General features: G+C 35.8%; 1 protein-coding gene across 2 annotated transcripts in view; it reads left to right on the forward strand.

Annotated features, from left to right (window-relative positions):
• Positions 1 to 16756, forward strand: part of FSD1L (fibronectin type III and SPRY domain containing 1 like) — a 71173-nt gene that overhangs the window by 31974 nt on the left and 22443 nt on the right. Inside the window, exons 6-10 of one of the 2 annotated variants that reach the window (XM_030293933.1) lie at positions 4469 to 4590; positions 6528 to 6737; positions 8715 to 8813; positions 14395 to 14524; positions 15144 to 15176. In XM_030293933.1, the coding sequence (XP_030149793.1) occupies positions 4469 to 4590; positions 6528 to 6737; positions 8715 to 8813; positions 14395 to 14524; positions 15144 to 15176 (594 nt within the window). The remainder of the gene's footprint in view (positions 1 to 4468; positions 4591 to 6527; positions 6738 to 8714; positions 8814 to 14394; positions 14525 to 15143; positions 15177 to 16756) is intronic. The other variant, XM_030293934.1, reaches the window with a different exon arrangement.

Consider the following 16756-nt stretch of genomic DNA (forward strand, 5'->3'; position numbering starts at 1 on the left):
AAGTCAGAAATGAAATTCAAGAACAGTTTCTTACTAGACTTTCGTTGGTTAAAATAAAAATACCTAATATCCAAGTATAAAAAAAGAAAATGTCTTCTGCATATCTTCTGGAATAAACAATATATCAGCAAGATTAAAAAAAATTAGTTGTGGGCAATTATGTACTTCCAAAAGAATTTCATTTCTGGTATAATATAGTTAGTTTTAGTACAGTTCTTTAATTAGCTATGAATGGTTGGGAACCCATTTTGGATAATTAAAAAATACATATTTCCTGGAATGTATTTTTTTGTTGTTCATAAATTTTATAATTATGTCTTATTTTCTGAGAAGTCATAGCATTTTTAATAGTCCTCAAGAGCTAAAGCTCTCCTACTTCACTGCTCTCCTGTTTAACACCTTTGTATTCTCATTCCATCCTGTTCCTGGTGCCATCTCTTTCTGTTTCTCATGCCACTCCTATTTAGTGTGTGGGAAGAGAAAATTAAAATGATGACTTTGTTTTAAGAGGTCTTTCTCATTGATAGAGACAGGATTAAGAAAGGTAATGTAGTACTGGCTGTAATGAATACACCAAAGGGCTAAAAGAGCTGCTATCAGTTTTGGATTGGGTTACCACAGAAGGGATGGTTTTGCTCTTCCTGGCTAATCACTACACATTGAATAGTGAGATTATCACTTAAGGTTTACTCCTTTGAGGATTGTGAAATTTGCTGAAAGGGGTAGCTCTTCAAAGCACCACTCTGAATCCTAGATTAAATTATTTATTCTTCATCAGATAATTCACAAAATTATTCATCATGGGTTGTGTGAAAACCAGTGTGTCTATTGTTAATCTTGGCTGAAGTCTTCAATTCTGTTTTTCTGATGGCCTATTATTTGACTAGAGGCAAGAGTCACATGCCAGTCTTTAGCACTCTTAGCACAGATGTTAGTTTTTATAGATTTTTGGTATATTTTCTATCAGGGAGTGATTAAAGACGTGGGTCATTCTTATCAATCCTGCTTGTGGAAAGGTGATTATGAGAATTTGAAGGTGAGAAGTATTGACTGTACAAAGGAATGGGTGCTAGTAGGTCAGTTTTTTGGATAAGGTAGAATTGGGTTGTATCTGCTGGAATTCGGTACGAGTAATCCATCTTTCAGTGTGGCTAGATCATTCTCTTTAGCCACCTACTCCACTCTCCACTCTGTCTTTCCCTGGTCTCTGATTTTCTGGATTAGAAGTCATTTCCTAATCAAGCTTTTGGCTATCCAAAGACTTTTTATGAGAGCCCTTGCAAGATCTTCTTTTGTTCCTCTCCTAGGAATCTATATGGTTCTGTGCTTTCAAGAATCCTTTTCTTACCCCTTACCTCTTTCTCTGTCCACATATGTTTGTCAGAATTTAATGCTCATTTTTCATGGCTGAATGCAAAGCTTTAGTGAAGCTTAACTTCTTTGCCCCTCGAAGCCTACTTCTTGGCTTGATTTCATCAGTTTCTGAGTGATATCAGCAGTCAGGGTTCCTTTTCTCTGTCAAAGCACATTTTTTTTTTTTTTGATCAAAGTCTATACATTATTTATTTTGGCTACCTACAAAATTTTTACTCACTGCCTGAGAACTTCTGGGTCTTGGGCTTAATGTTTTAAAACTTCATAATGTCCAGGTTTCTCTGATATAGATATTAGGTGCTCTCTCAGGAAACAAGCTTCTAGAATTCCATCATTGCCATTTATGATATAAAAATAATTTAAATATATAGTCAAAATAAAACCGTTTCTACTGAGGGAAGAAGTGGCATTTTAAGGAAAAGTGTGTACCATACCTGACCAGGGAATCAAGTATATACAATTGAAATTGAATATTTATCATTTGTTGTGATAGAGGTTATGCAGGAGAAACAGTGGGAGTGACAGTTAAAACTAGCAACTGAAATGAAAAGATAATACACATCAGATCTCTGTAACTTTACAGATCACTAGTATGTACTTCTGGGTGCTTTTAGTAATGTTGTAAGATGATTAGTTGAGGTTTGTTGTGGATTTCTGGTTCTTGAAAGAAAGGGATCTTGAAAGGGTAGGTCACGTTAATTAGGTAGATACTTTGAGGAAATGAAAGTGCTCATGCATATGTTTTGCAGTTATTTTGTCTTTGTAAAAATAAAACTAAGGGGAAAGGATCCTTATATTCAGCTTGTATTATAGGAAGTCCAAGAAAATCAAGGTGAATTAAAACAGTCCTGATCACAAGGATCTTGTAATGTAGAGAATTATCTAGGATTGTAGATTGTTGGTTTGGGCTTTCAGACACAATGGTCTAAATTTATTCAGCTTAAAAGTAAAAAATTTGTTCAGTCTTTTGAAAGATTATAGCATTGTTGTACATCTGTGTTGATTTAGGGAGACTGAAATCTTCATTGACTAGAAAATAAAGGTTATTCTTGTTTTTTAGGTTTTGATAGACCTTTCTAATGTACTTTTGGGGGACATTCTTTTTCTTTGAGGCCATAGTGATTAAAATCAAGTTTTGTAGATAAAGTTTCAGATTTAAATTCCCTAAAATACTTTCGGATATTTTTTTTGAACAGTTCTCAAAAAACATTTAAATAGGTTTAGAAGCATCCAAGTAGGTTCAAACCCATTTATTGATTCAGTAGTCATTTACTAAGTACCTATCTGAATATAGCTCTTTCAGAAGTCTTCAAATCACAAGATACTTGGGGCAGTAAAGAACAAACTAAGTGGGGCACCTGGGTGGCTCAGTCGATTAAGCATCCGATTCTTGATTTTGGCTCATGTCATGATCTCACAGTCACGAGATTGAGCCCCTCTCAGGCTCTTTGCTGGGCATGGATCCCACTTCAGATTCTCTCTCTCTCCCTCTGCCCTTCCCACTCACATGCACACTTTCTACAAAAATAAATAAATAAAAGAACAAAGTAAGACTGAGCCTTTGTTTCTAACTTTTTATTGATATCACCTGAAATTTAAGTATTGAGAACCAATAACTTAAAGTAATGTGTGTGAAATATTCAGCATTGTGCTTGGTATTCAGTGAGTTCCCTTTCCCATAAATTGTATTTCACTATAGCACATTCTTCTTGATCAATAGATCAGCTGTCATTGTTATTAATAAAATAATTACTTTCCTAGTTAAAAAAAATTTTTTAACGTTTATTTATTTTTGAGACAGAGAGAGACAGAGTATGAACAGGGGAGGGTCAGAGGGAGACACAGAATCCGAAACAGGATCCAGGCTCTGAGCGGTCAGCACAGAGCCCGACGTGGGGCTCGAACTCACAGACCGCGAGATCACGACCTGAGCCGAAGTCGGACAGTTAACCGACTGAGCCACCCAGGCGCCCCTACTTTCCTAATTTTAAAATGAAGTAAACTAACTGAATACAGCATCCATTTGACATTTTTTATCCCCAAATAACTGAAGATAGCAAGTTTGATACCTTCCCATACCACGTATCTCTGGGTAGATTTGGCAGATTTGAATGACTAGGCCTACCTAGTATTCCCTTTGTTCCTCAGCTCTATTTACTTCTCCCAAATTGTGTACTAGCAGGACATCATCCATGAATAGTACTTTTGTATCATTCTTTGACCAAAGATGATAAGGGGTGTTACTTTGTTATACTTGTGGAAACTTCTTGTAATATAAAAAATTGAAATTTGAGATAAAATGGCAAATTAATAGAATATAAGAATTTCTTTTAATCTCCAGTTTTAATTGACAGAACAGTTCCCCCATACTTTGTGTAAAATGAGGTCTGGTATGGCTTCTTTCTTTTTTTGTTTTGTTTTTAATACCATATTCATCTAATAAATGTGTATTGGACTGTTATTTCCATGGCATATGGTTTCACAAGGCTGTTTCTCCTTATATCCTTCCGTTTAGCTGATTTTGATGCATCACAGCGACACCTACTAACATGGTTTTCAAAATTGTGATTTCACTTCTCTCCTTTCTCATCCGTGGCCCATCTTTAGCAGCTGCCAGGTGCACAATATTTGGTCAGTGTACTTTTACTCTTATTTGAGGATACATGGAGTAGTTGTGACTACTAAAGAGAGCATGCAGTTCGTGATTTGGCACGTGAGAAGGGGTGAGGTTGGCATCAGGAAGTCAGTGAGATTGAGCGTACAGAGGCTCAGATCCCTGTTGAGTCTGCTAATGATGATTTTATATGGGATATTTTCTCTTGAGATATTTTTATTTGTGTACAATTTTATAAAACTGGCTGGAGGAAAGTTGCGTTAAGTTATATTTGAATGTCTAAAATTAAAAACATTTTACAGTTTTTTATTTAGTTAATTTTCAAAAGACTCTGAGAACAAATTTATTTTTAGCTTTGTTACCTTTGTTATAGTTTCTGATATTACTAAAGTGAAATAACTTCTGTCTTTTCATTTATAAATTAAATATGGTATACTCCCCATTCTTTTATTTTTAAAAGTATATTTTTGTTTACCATAGAGTAACAATGGCTTCAGCCTTTCGCCTTTCTTTGAAACCAAAGGTCAGTGACAACATGACTCATTTAATGGTGGATTTTTCTCAGGAAAGACAGATGCTGCAAACTTTGAAGTTTTTGCCAGGTAAGTATATATAGATATATAATGTAAGGTGGTTTTTTTGGTAATGAACTTTGAAATGTATATATTAAAGAAGTGTAATGTGGAAATTTTTTTCTTCAATCAGCGAAGGAATAATTAAATTTCCTAGTCTTTACTTTTAGAGAATTACTTCCCTGGTAGTAAAAATTCTGTTTTAAGAATCCGTCAAAGGGATATCTTTTATTGCTAGTTTGGCAGAGAGAAGCAATAATACCGTGATAGTTAACAGTGAGTTTTAGAGCCAGACTTAGATTTGAATCCTGGCTGCCATTTACTTGCTGTGAACCTTGAACAAATTATTTAACTTTGCTTCATTTTTTTCATCTATAAAATGTGATGGTATTCTTCTAGGGTTTGTGTAAGGATTAAATGAATTGAAATCTCTAAATCTCTTGAAAAGAGTACCTGGCACATAGTAAACACTCAGTGCATATTAGCTGTTGTAATTACCAGTATAGTTGTGGTTATTGGCTCAGATGACATTTTATTTCCAGTAATAACATGTTAACATTGGTTTATTAGAATATTAGTATGAGGATATTTCAGTAGCCAAAACCATTTGAAATTGAGTCTCAAATTATTTTCCACATATGTGAGAGAGCCAACTAGGGACCTTTTGGCTAGTATTCTCTTTTTAGCTCACATCAAGTGATGGTGTTAGGCTGGTAGCTAAAACAGTTTGGACATGGTGGATTGAAGGAGCAAGTGCTTTTTTACTTACTTACAGGTGCTTTTTACTTACAGGTTCTAGTTAGAACTGACCTTTAGTTTTTGGAGGTTAGCTGGAAAGACAGATTAGTAGTCATGAAACTATAATGGAACTAATAAAGGTAGCATAAGTGAAGTACAGTAAAACCTTGGATTGTGAGTAGCTTGTTCTGCTAGTGTTCTGCAAATAAGCAATGATTTCTAATAAATTTTAACTCGATAAATGAGTGATGTCTTGCAATACGAATAGTACGCGACCCCAAATGTCACATGATCACAACTGAGCCAATAATTCTTGAAATTCGCCTTGATCTACGGGTGCTATAGATTACAAGCATGTTCCTGGAACAAATTATGCTCACAAGCCAAGGTTTTACCGTATTAACTTGTGTGGGCCAGGTCAGAAGTTGTAAGTAAGTTTATAGAAGGAAAAGATGAGAGAAGGAGCCATAGATGTAGAAGAAGAAATGATACTTCAGGATACTACAGGATATCTACCTGTAAATTGGCCTTTCAGAATTACTATTGTCATTCATACTACTTTTTTTAATTAAAAAAAATTTTTTTTAGTGTTTATTTTTGAGAGAGAGAGAGACAGAGTGTGAGTTGGGGAGGGTCAGAGAGAGAGAGAGGGAGACACAGAATCCGAAGCAGGCTCCAGGCTCTGAGCTGTCAGCACAGAGCCTGATGAGGGCCTCAGACCCATGAACCATGAGATCGTGACCTGAACTGAAGTCAGATGCTTAACTGACTGAGCCACCCAGGTGCCCCTACAATTCTTTTATAAACAAGATTTCAAAAATACATAGAAAATATCTTAAATTATTATAATCATTGGATTCAAAGCAAGTTATTCTATTTTGTCAGTAGTGATTTCATCTATATTCTATAGCTGTTTGAAGTAACAGATTAAAAAATATGTGTTGAGAAGTAACAAGTCATTGTTGATTCTTTATCCTTAGCATGTTCGAATTGCTTTTTGCCAAATAAGATTTTAATAAATCTTGAATACATCTGTGAAAGAACTTTGAAACGAATTTTTAAATGGAACTTGGAAAAATAGTTACTTTGCATTTATAGGGTATCCTTTCTTGTAGCCTGATTCAATGGAACCATTCAAAAGCAACTTGAAGAAAGCAGTTTGAATGACAAACGTGAATATTGGATTAGTACTGTAGTAAATGAGAAATGAGCCTGTATTTTTCTTTCAGTTCCTAAAGCTCCAGAGATAGATCCAGTAGAGTGTTTGGTGGCTGACAATTCTGTAACAGTGGCTTGGAGAATGCCAGAAGAAGATAATAAAATTGATCATTTTATACTGGAATATCGGAAAACTAATTTTGATGGACTTCCACGTGTAAAGGATGAGCGATGCTGGGAGATAATTGATAATATTAAGGGTACTGAATATACACTATCAGGTAAAATGACTGCATTTTATGAATTTCTTTCTCAGAAAGTAAATGTAATTGTGAAGAATATTTTGAGTTACTTTAGATATTTTTTTTAAGTTGTATTTCTCTTTTTCAAAGAGAGCAAGAGAGCACGCATGAGCTCATGGGAGGGGTGGAGAGGGAATCCCAAGCAGGCCTGTGCCGTTAGCATGGAGTGTGATGCGATGTTCAAACCCACAAACCCGAGCTGGAATCAAGAGTCAGAGGCTTAACCAACTGAGCTACCCAGGCTCCCGTTGAGTTACTTTAGAAGATGAAATTAAGTTTCTTTAGCCAGGTTTTTTCTATATTTGTTATAGAAGTGAATTTCTCTTATAATATCAGGAAAACTTTCATTTTAACTCCTTCCTGATATTTTCAGTTTGTTAAAACAATGTATGTAAAACAAACATGAAGGAGTGTTTTGGAAACAATATTTCAGAATAACATCAATTTTAACCTTGGTTTTTTTTTCTTTTGTTTTTTATTTTTTTAAATGTTTTTATTTATTTTTGAGACCGAGACAGAGCATGAGCAGGGGAGGGGCAGAGACAGAGGGAGACACAGAATCCAGAGCAGGCTCCAGGCTCCGAACTGTCAGCACAGAGCCCGACGCGGGGCTCAAACTCACAGACTGTGAGATCATGACCTGAGCCGAAGTCAGACACTCAACCAACTGAGCCACCCAGGCACCCCTAACCTTGGTTTTTTAACAATAAAAAAGCTGTCAACTTTTTAGGTGTACGTACTACCCCTGCATTTCAGTGGTTCTATAAATACTGTTGCTTTTACCTTTTTATGATTATCTTCACAGTAATACTTACAGAGCTATGACTTGGTATTAGAAATTTGTGTGTTAGCCTTTTCTTTCAAAAGGTGTCTCTATGTATAGGGGACTTTGGCTATTTTAAGTAGCCATATATTTCCGGAGTAGTTCAACACTTGTTATGCATGAGCAGTAACATTACCATTGTTGAGCACTTACCACTTGTCAGCTGGGCTGAAGTGTATTACATAATACGTCTCATTTAATCAGTATAGTACATCTCATTTAATCTTTATAATTATGAGGTTGGTTTTATCACTTTTATTTTACAGATACAAAAACTCGTTCTGTCAAGTTGTTGATGGTCCCTTAGCTAGTATTTTTTGGACTGAAGTTTTAAAGATTTTATTATTTTTCTAAAGTAATCTCTACAACCAGTGTGGGACTCAAAGTTGTAACTCCGAGAACCAGAGTCGCATGCTCCACTCATTGAGCCAGCCAGGCACCCGACGGACTAAGATTTTAATCTAGACGTGACTAACTTCAGAGTTTTACTGTTAATCCCTATGCTTTACTTTCTCTTTAAATTCATTTTTCACATAAAAATACAGTGTTTCATAAATATTAAAATTCTTTAGGGTGTCTTCTTTCCAGAAACTGAGTATGTTACTTTAAATTGTAGGGGCGCCTGGGTGGCTCAGTCGGTTAAGCGTCCGACTTCGGCTAGGTCATGATCTCATAGTTCATGAGTTCGAGCTCCATGTCTGGCTCTGTGCTGACAGCTCAGAGCCTGGAGCCTGCTTCTGATTCTTTGTCTCCATCTCTCTTTGCCCCTCCCCCGCTTATGCTCTGTCTCTCTCAAAAATAAATAAAACATTAAAAAATTTTTTTTTTTAAATATGTCATTTCTCCTTGAATGAGACATTACTTTTAACTTGAGAATACCTTTTTATCACTAGGTTAAAAAAGAAAAAAACATTGATTAAACTGTATTATTTATATTTATTTTGAAGAAAGTAAGAAATAAATCATGATTCCTCTTATTTTTGGCATTACCACTGTTTTAACATAAATTTATACTCTTGTGGAGTAAAGAGAGAGTTCTCAAGAGGGAATATGTCTGTTTGAAGGTTCATACTCCTACTTTGGGAGTAGATCCCTTTAATTTTCATATCTGAAAACCATTTTCATTTTTTCAGGCTTAAAGTTTGATTCAAAGTATATGAATTTCAGAGTTCGAGCTTGTAACAAAGCTGTAGCTGGAGAGTATTCTGATCCAGTGACTCTAGAGACCAAAGGTAAGATTGTAGATATTTATACAGCATAAAACAAAACTTAACATCCGAAGTTATTCAAGACTGGGACAGGAAGCATTTCATGTATGGTAGCATTTCTTCTCTATGGTGTGTGCATGCACATACATACTTGGAATTCTCAGTAGTAGGAATTTTAAGATGGGGAAATTAGGACTATACTATTGGTTTTCATTAGTTCTTCTTTTATGATGGTATTCAAATAGGTAAAATAGACTGAGGTGATGGCATTGGATCCTGTGGTGTGGGTGCTTTACAAATTGCAGTCTAGTATGAATACATAGGCATCAGTGAGATTTGCCCACAGATTTCTCAGGGAATGGATTATGGCTCAATAATGGGGAAGTATAGGGGCGCCTGGGTGGCGCAGTCGGTTAAGCGTCCGACTTCAGCCAGGTCACGATCTCGCGGTCCTTGAGTTCGAGCCCCGCATCAGGCTCTGGGCTGATGGCTCAGAGCCTGGAGCCTGTTTCCGATTCTGTGTCTCCCTCTCTCTGTTCATGCTCTGTCTCTCTCTGTCCCAAAAATAAATAAACGTTGAAAAAAAAAAATTAAAAAAAAAAAAATAATGGGGAAGTACCATTTCAGTTTAGTTCACGTACTCTCTGTTTTCTTAAACCTTATTGTAGAAATTAACATTTGTATATTTTATTAATGTTTACAAAGCACTCTCACACTTTTCCATTTGATCATTAAAACCATCTTGAGGGATCAGTAGTTTAAATATTACTGATACCCATTTTGCAGATGAAGAAAGTTTACATATGTTAAATGACTTGCCCACAATCCCTAGAACTAACTTGAAAAGGTGTAAAGAATCTGTTTCCAAATTCTGTGCCAACCCTTACTGTGGGCCTGGAACCAATTCAGATTTAGTTAAAACTCTCTAGAATAACATATTTCAACATGGAACATTTTTGAGGTATTTACCATTTGGAAGGCCATAATGCTAGAGATCTTGTCATTTGTGAGATGGTAATTGACTGGATTTACCGCAAGAATCAGATTCTATACACTGTTGAAGTACTTCGGCCTTTAGGGGTTCCACTGACCTTCAGTTCACATAGCATTTGAATAGGTTTGTGTGCCAGAGTTTGATATGATTTGGAAGTGATATAAAAATATTATATCAGAATAGGTGCACCTGGGTGGCTCCGTTGGTCAAGTGCTGACTTCGGCTCAGGTCATGATCTCGCAGTTCATGAGTTCAAGCCCCACATCGGGCTCTGTGCTGACATCTCAGAGCTTGGAGCCTGCTTCAGATTCTGTGTCTCCCTCTCTCTCTGCTCCTAACCCACTCGTGCTCTGTCTTTCTCTGTCTCTCAAAAATAAATGAACATTAAAAAAAATTTTGTTTAAAAATACTATATCAGAATAAAGCAAAATGTGAAGCCTGTAAATTATTGACAAGACAAATTCAAAAGAAAATGTTTGCATCATAAAGGTAAAAAAACTAAATTGAGTAATTTTTTTGGATTAGCTAATGTTTTTATTGGAGAACTATAGATAACTTAGCCAAGAAATGGTTACTCTGAATTACTTGTTATTAAACTGATACGTGACTGTGATTTCTTGAGAGATTTTAACCATTTCAAGGTATAGTTATAGATAATCTTTACGCAGCTTGAACTGTTTTGAGCCCTGTCAGGTAAAACTGCATTGTTACTATTATTCTTCCTCAGAAGTATTGTATCTTTTTATTTCTTTTGTTTCTTCTCCTTTACCCTTTATATTTAGTCACCAAACTTGGACCTGTACATTTCTATGCAAATTCTACAGATTCAGGAGAATGAATAGCTGGCTTTAAATTTCCTTGGAGCTGGGCTGGCTGGTCCTGTTGGCAGGGTCTGGATCTTAGTAGTCAAATTCTTGATCTTGGTGTTCGTAGAGTTGCTTTTAGTCTTTTTAAGAGTTCTCACTGGGTAAACCCCCTGGGGTGGGGATAGACTGAAACTCAACCCTGAGGCCTACTAAACATTTAATTCTGACCTTCAGGGAGACCCAGAATAAAATTTGTCTCTTAAATAGCTATAGACCACAGCTTCTCTAAGGGTTATTCCATACCACTGGACTGGTAACTAATGAGGGCAAGAGCTCCAGAGGAAAAGTGTAGATGTTAAAAAAATGACATGTTGAACAATTGCTTGCTAGTTTTTTTGGCTTGCTGTAGTGCTTTTTGACTAACCATTGAAATACAGGTATGGAGCAGAGAATTGGAGGAAAAGGGAGAGAGCTGGAAGTTAAATAGTTGAAGCCTACCAGAATTTGATATCCTGTCTTTTAATGGTGCTTGATGTGGGAAATAGTGAACATTATTAATTTCTGTCTCCAATGTATGTAGCACTGTTCTTGTCATTGGGATTGTCACATATGATGAATAATTGAAGTTCTAATTAACGGAATTTTTCTGTGGTTTATCCCTTCCTTTTAATGGTAAATGATATGATACTAATCACAAATTACTCTCTAGTTTCAAATGATAGTGGCTATGGTGTAATTTTAGAGTACCAAGAAAGCAGCTACCAATACAAATACATGAAACATAATGGTACTTTGATATTTTGGTACTTTTTTTCACAGACTTTTAAAGATATGGAAACTAATTCCTAGTTCTATTACAGAGATGATATGAGAGGCAGGACTGATGTTTGAGACCTCACTTTTGAGGACTGATGTGTCTTTTTCTTTTAAACAACACAGTATCCCTGTTAGCTTAGATAAGTTCCATGACTTCATTGAGGTCCCAGAAAGGGGATAGTGTCCAAAAAAAAAAAGGGGGGGGCAAGGAGATAGATTAAAGATTATACCCCTGGGATGGAAGCCCATGCCTTCTGTCTGCATGTTGTGGTATTTAGTAAGTCTAGTCTCAGGTAGCTTGGAAGGGACACCTTTTCTTGCCACTCATGACCCCATCCTTCTTCATCACATTAAACATTAGGGAACAGTCTTAGGATTTTTTTCTTACCTTTTTTTTTTTAAACAGCCTTAGGATTGTAACAAGTGGCTGAGAATTGATAGCACCTTAGAGTTATAATTTACTTTTTCTTTCTGTCCAGAGTAGGTACCCTCACATGTATTACCTAATAGCTAATATAGAGGTTAATTAACGCTATTTTTAAAATTTATTTATTTATTTTTAATTTTTTTTTAATGTTTATTTATTTTTGAGAGAGACAGAGACAGAATGCGAGTGGGTTAGGGGCAGAGAGAGAGGGAGACACAGAATCGGAATCTGGGCTGTCAGCACATAGCCCGACGCGGGGCTCGAACTCATGAGCTGTGAGATCATGACCGGAGCCGAAGTTGGATGCTCAACTGACTGAGCTACCCAGGCGCCTTAACCCTGTTTTTTTAATTAATTAATTATTTTTTTTTTTTAGTATTCTCTACACCCAACATGGGGTTCAAACTCTGACCCCAAGATTGAGTCTCATGCTCTTCTCACTGAACCAGCCAGGTGCCCCAACCTTTTTTTTTTTTCTTTTTTTTTTTTAGTTTATTTATTTATTTTGAGAGAGTGCATGAGCACACATAGGGGAGGGGCAGAGAGAGAGAGAGAGAGAGAGAGAGAGAGAGAGAATTCCAAGCAGGCTCAGCACTTTCAGCGTGGAGCCCAATGTGGGCCTCAAACTCATGAACCATGAGATCATGACCTGAGCTGAAATCAGGAGTCAGACGCTTAACTGACTGAGGCACCCAGACGCCACAGCCCAACCCTGTTTTCTTAAGGCATTTCGTTCTTGGTAGTATAGGATCTCAAGTTTGCTTAATCCTAACTTTTTAGTCACCTACCTATGAGGTAATTATTAAGTGCCTATTTAGTAACCTGCTTATTAAGGAGTTTTGTTTACATTTTTACTGAAAGACTGCACTTTTTTCTGTAAGTTCATTTTTGTTTACATGCAAATTTTGAAAAGCTAGTAACTTATATAGTACATTTATTAGAAGCAGTATGGTCAGTAGATTTGTATTTACAATGTTATTTTATAATTAAAGACAATGAACAATGGGTCAGATGCATAGTTGAAATTAAAGTGTACTTTACAGAACAGTGAAGGAAAAAATTTTTAATCTAGGTAAACATTAGGCTTTTTATATGAATATTTTATTGTTTGATGATGCATACTTCATAGACAGAAACATTGAAGCTTTGGCTAAATCAAATAATATCCTTAAGTGAAATGGGGTTGTAAAGGAAGTACCACTTCAATGAGTAATTACCAGAAATTTGAACTTTTGAAGGAAAGTAGAACTAAGAGAAGCAGATTAGTTGGTAACTATGTAGTATATGATACCTTGCTTAAGGCAGAGATTCTAGGCATTGTATTTTAGAATATGAGGAGTCTGCATTACTCAGCTTAATCAATATATTTTAATGATTTACCTTCAATTTCCAAAGAGAGAAGATAATACCTTGTTACACTGATTTCCTAAAGTAGGAATTCTGAGTAAGTTTTCTGAGTAGGATAGATAGTTCCCCCAAATACCAAATAATTTAAAAAACATAGTTTTGTTTCATTTTTTAAATTATTTTTAAAATTTGAGTACAGTTGGCACAATGTTACATTAGTTTTAGGGGTACAACATAGTGATTCAACTTCTCTGTAGTTCCCCCAAATGTAGCTACTATCTGTCACCATGTAATGCTATTCCAGTCCCAGTTACTATATTCCTTATGCTGTGCCTTTTTCCCCCATGACTTTGTTTTCGTGTATTTTGATTTGTTTTCATTTAAGTAGTCTTTTCCCCATCTCTTTGCCATGTAAGTCACCTCTAGCTCTATCAGCTGGCTCGGTTTCCTTGTTCCTGTGCCTATTTCTGTGTGCTTTTTTTTTTTTTTTTAATGTTTATTTTCAAGAGACAGAGAGACAGAGAGAGACAGAGTGTGAATGAGGGAGGGGCAGAGAGAGAGGGAGACACAGAATCTGAAGCAGGCTCCAGGCTCTGAGCTGTTAGCACAGAGCCCGATGCGGGGTGTGAACTCACAAACCGCGAGATCATGACCTAAGCTGAAGTTGGATGCTTAACTGACTGAGCCACTCAGGCACCCTCTCTGTGCTTTTTAATTCAAAACTACTGAGAGTTTAACTATGAAACTATTAAGTATTAGAGCATCAGAGAAAATGTGTATGTGCCAGGCTGTGTAATTTTTTATACCACATCACTTTTTCTTCATCCTCAATTCCACCGGCTCCTCTTCCTATTTAGTTATAACAGTCAACTGATAATCAACTGATATTCTAATAGCAGAAAGTTGAGATTATTATGTGCTGATGGAGATTCCAGCAGAAGGAATAGCAGAAACACCAGAGGCCATGCAAGTACATTGTATTTGACTGGAGCTACAGGATATGTAGAGAACAATAATGGGAAATAAAATAGGAGTTAGTAAATTACAGCCTTAACTTTGGGGACTTTAAATGCCAGCTAGCATTAGGAGTTTGAACTTTATTCTCTTATCTATGGTATTGAATAAACTAAGTAGGAAAATAATGTGGTGATAGTTGTGCTTCAGAATGTGGAGATGTTCTATATTTTTTAAAAATTGAAATCTTATTTTGGATAGCACTAAACTTCAATTTGGATAGCTCATCATCCCATTTGAACCTGAGAGTTGAAGATACCTGTGTAGAGTGGGATCCTACAGGAGGAAAAGGTCAAGAAAGTAAAATGAAAGGAAAAGAGAATAAGGGCAGGTAAGCTAGTTTATTAAATGTTAATCTGGACACGTACTTGTACGTTGATTCTTATTTGACAATAACTTATGATGAAATTCTTATTCTATATATCAGTATAATTTGTGATGTGTTAGTAGCATTGAAGTGAAGAATATAATACTGTTTATGAGTACTTGAATTTGTTATAACATTTTCATTACTCTTTTCCCTGATCTTCTTTTTACACATTTTATTTCAGTATTCCATTTCCTTAAAGTTGTATCTACGTAACTTGAACTGCTTAAGAGAGAAGTTCCTGAATTTTAGACTTATAGATCTCCTGTCTTACCTGAAGGTCTGCATGAAATGAGAACTTTTAGCAATACAACCCCATTGTCTTTCCCCTGATTAGCAACCTTATGAACCAAAGAGGAAGGCTTTGGACCTTTTGTTGTCAGTCTTATTTAGACAGTCTCAAAGTATGCCTTTTTTAACAGAGGAAAATTTTGCTCAAACTGGAATAAAGTAATAATCACCGTGAGTTACAACAGTGAATCAAAAAAAATTTCTCAGCAGGCTTTTGATCTAATTTAATTATAAGCTGTTACATTTAAGTTGTAAAGCATTCTCTTAACAGTTGCCTATTTTTATCTAACAGTGTCCATGTTACTTCACTGAAGAAACATACAAGGTGATGATCTATGTGTGTCTGGTTCTAGGACTTAGTATATCTAGCTTGGCTGAATAACTTTAATTTTTCTTTTAACCAATAAGCAGAAGCCATTGCATCAGCCTTCGTAGGCTAAAATATTGCTCTGTGTAGACTGTCTGTATTGGTAGCTTATGTTTTGAATTTACAGCACTGTAGTACGCTGCATACTATTTGGATTATATTGTATATGGTAACAAAACAATGAGCCCTGCTTTTGAAGTCTTTCTTGAGTTTTTTTTCCCTCATCTGATTTTTTTCTGCATTTACTTATACCTGGCATCTTTCTTGTGCTATAGTCAGTATATCTAACATTACAGCTTTGCTTTTATTTGTATTTGACATGAGGGAGGTTTGACGTGTTCTATATTGTATAATAATTATACAGTTTCAAAAGCATTTAAGAAATAAAGTTACTCAAGTTAAGACAGTGCCCAGAAAGATGAATCGGTTCAAATTGCATGGTTAATAATGTGCTGATTTGAAGATACCACATATCTTTACCAGAAACCAGAATGTGTTACTTTTTCAAAATTACCTTCTTTTATTTTTTCTAGCTTCTTTGCTCATTATTAGTGAAAGTGACTTCAGAGTTGGAATATTAAAAATTGTAAAATGTTGCTGAATTTAATCGAGTGTATGAAGTTTCATTTGGTTCCTTGGAGATTTTTAGAGTGTTTGTATTTAGCAGTTCAGCTCATATTACTTCTCTTTCTCCTCTCCTTTTTTTTCTCCTCTCCTTTAAAGGGTATTTTATGTATGGAGTACTTCTGGAATGATATGCACATTTATTCTTTCCATTAATATTTATTCACTGTAGATGTTATATACATCACTGTATATATGTGTAAATATGCACATTTATTCTTTCCATTAATATTTATTCACTGTAGATGTTATATACATCACTGTAGATGTTAGCTGGATGTGGTAGAGTTTGTAGGAATAAACACTCTTCTTGTCTTTAAGAAATTTGCCCTAACTTACATGTATGAGATATATATCTATATATAAGTAACAACACAAGGTAGAGATTATGGGTAATGGTAAGTGTGACAAAAGGAGTTGAAGAAGAAAGATAGCCTGAGCTGCCAGATATTAAAGTGGTCAGTTAGACAGTGCCAGGTATTAAAGTGGTTCACTGTCTAACTTTCTACCTGATTTCTAACTTTCTACTTGATTGAAAGTAACAATCAAGCCTTTATTCACTTACTATGATAGTTTAAGCAAGAGGCCACAAAGGAAAGAGTGCTAGCTCTTCTCAGTGTTCCGTTTTTCCCAGCCGAATAGCACGGGTGAGGGTCAGGTAAATCAAAGCAGATTGCAGACGGTGGTTATCTGGAGGATCATCTCACTGCCAAGAGAGCCCCAAACAGAATGCTCTTCCTGTTGTTTTATGGACCTGTGGCCAAGAAGGAGGGAGAAGAGGCAAGGTTAGAGGTGGAAAACTATTGAGATTGAATGGAGAGAAGTATCTTCAGACCACATCAACTCACACCGCTTCTTTAAGGAGGTCTACTCAGAAGCAGCTGAAAAAGTCTTAGCTGAAGACCCCCTCTCCC

This window comes from Lynx canadensis, chromosome D4 (genome assembly GCF_007474595.2).
Source record: "Lynx canadensis isolate LIC74 chromosome D4, mLynCan4.pri.v2, whole genome shotgun sequence".
NCBI classification, from domain to species: Eukaryota; Metazoa; Chordata; class Mammalia; order Carnivora; family Felidae; genus Lynx; species Lynx canadensis.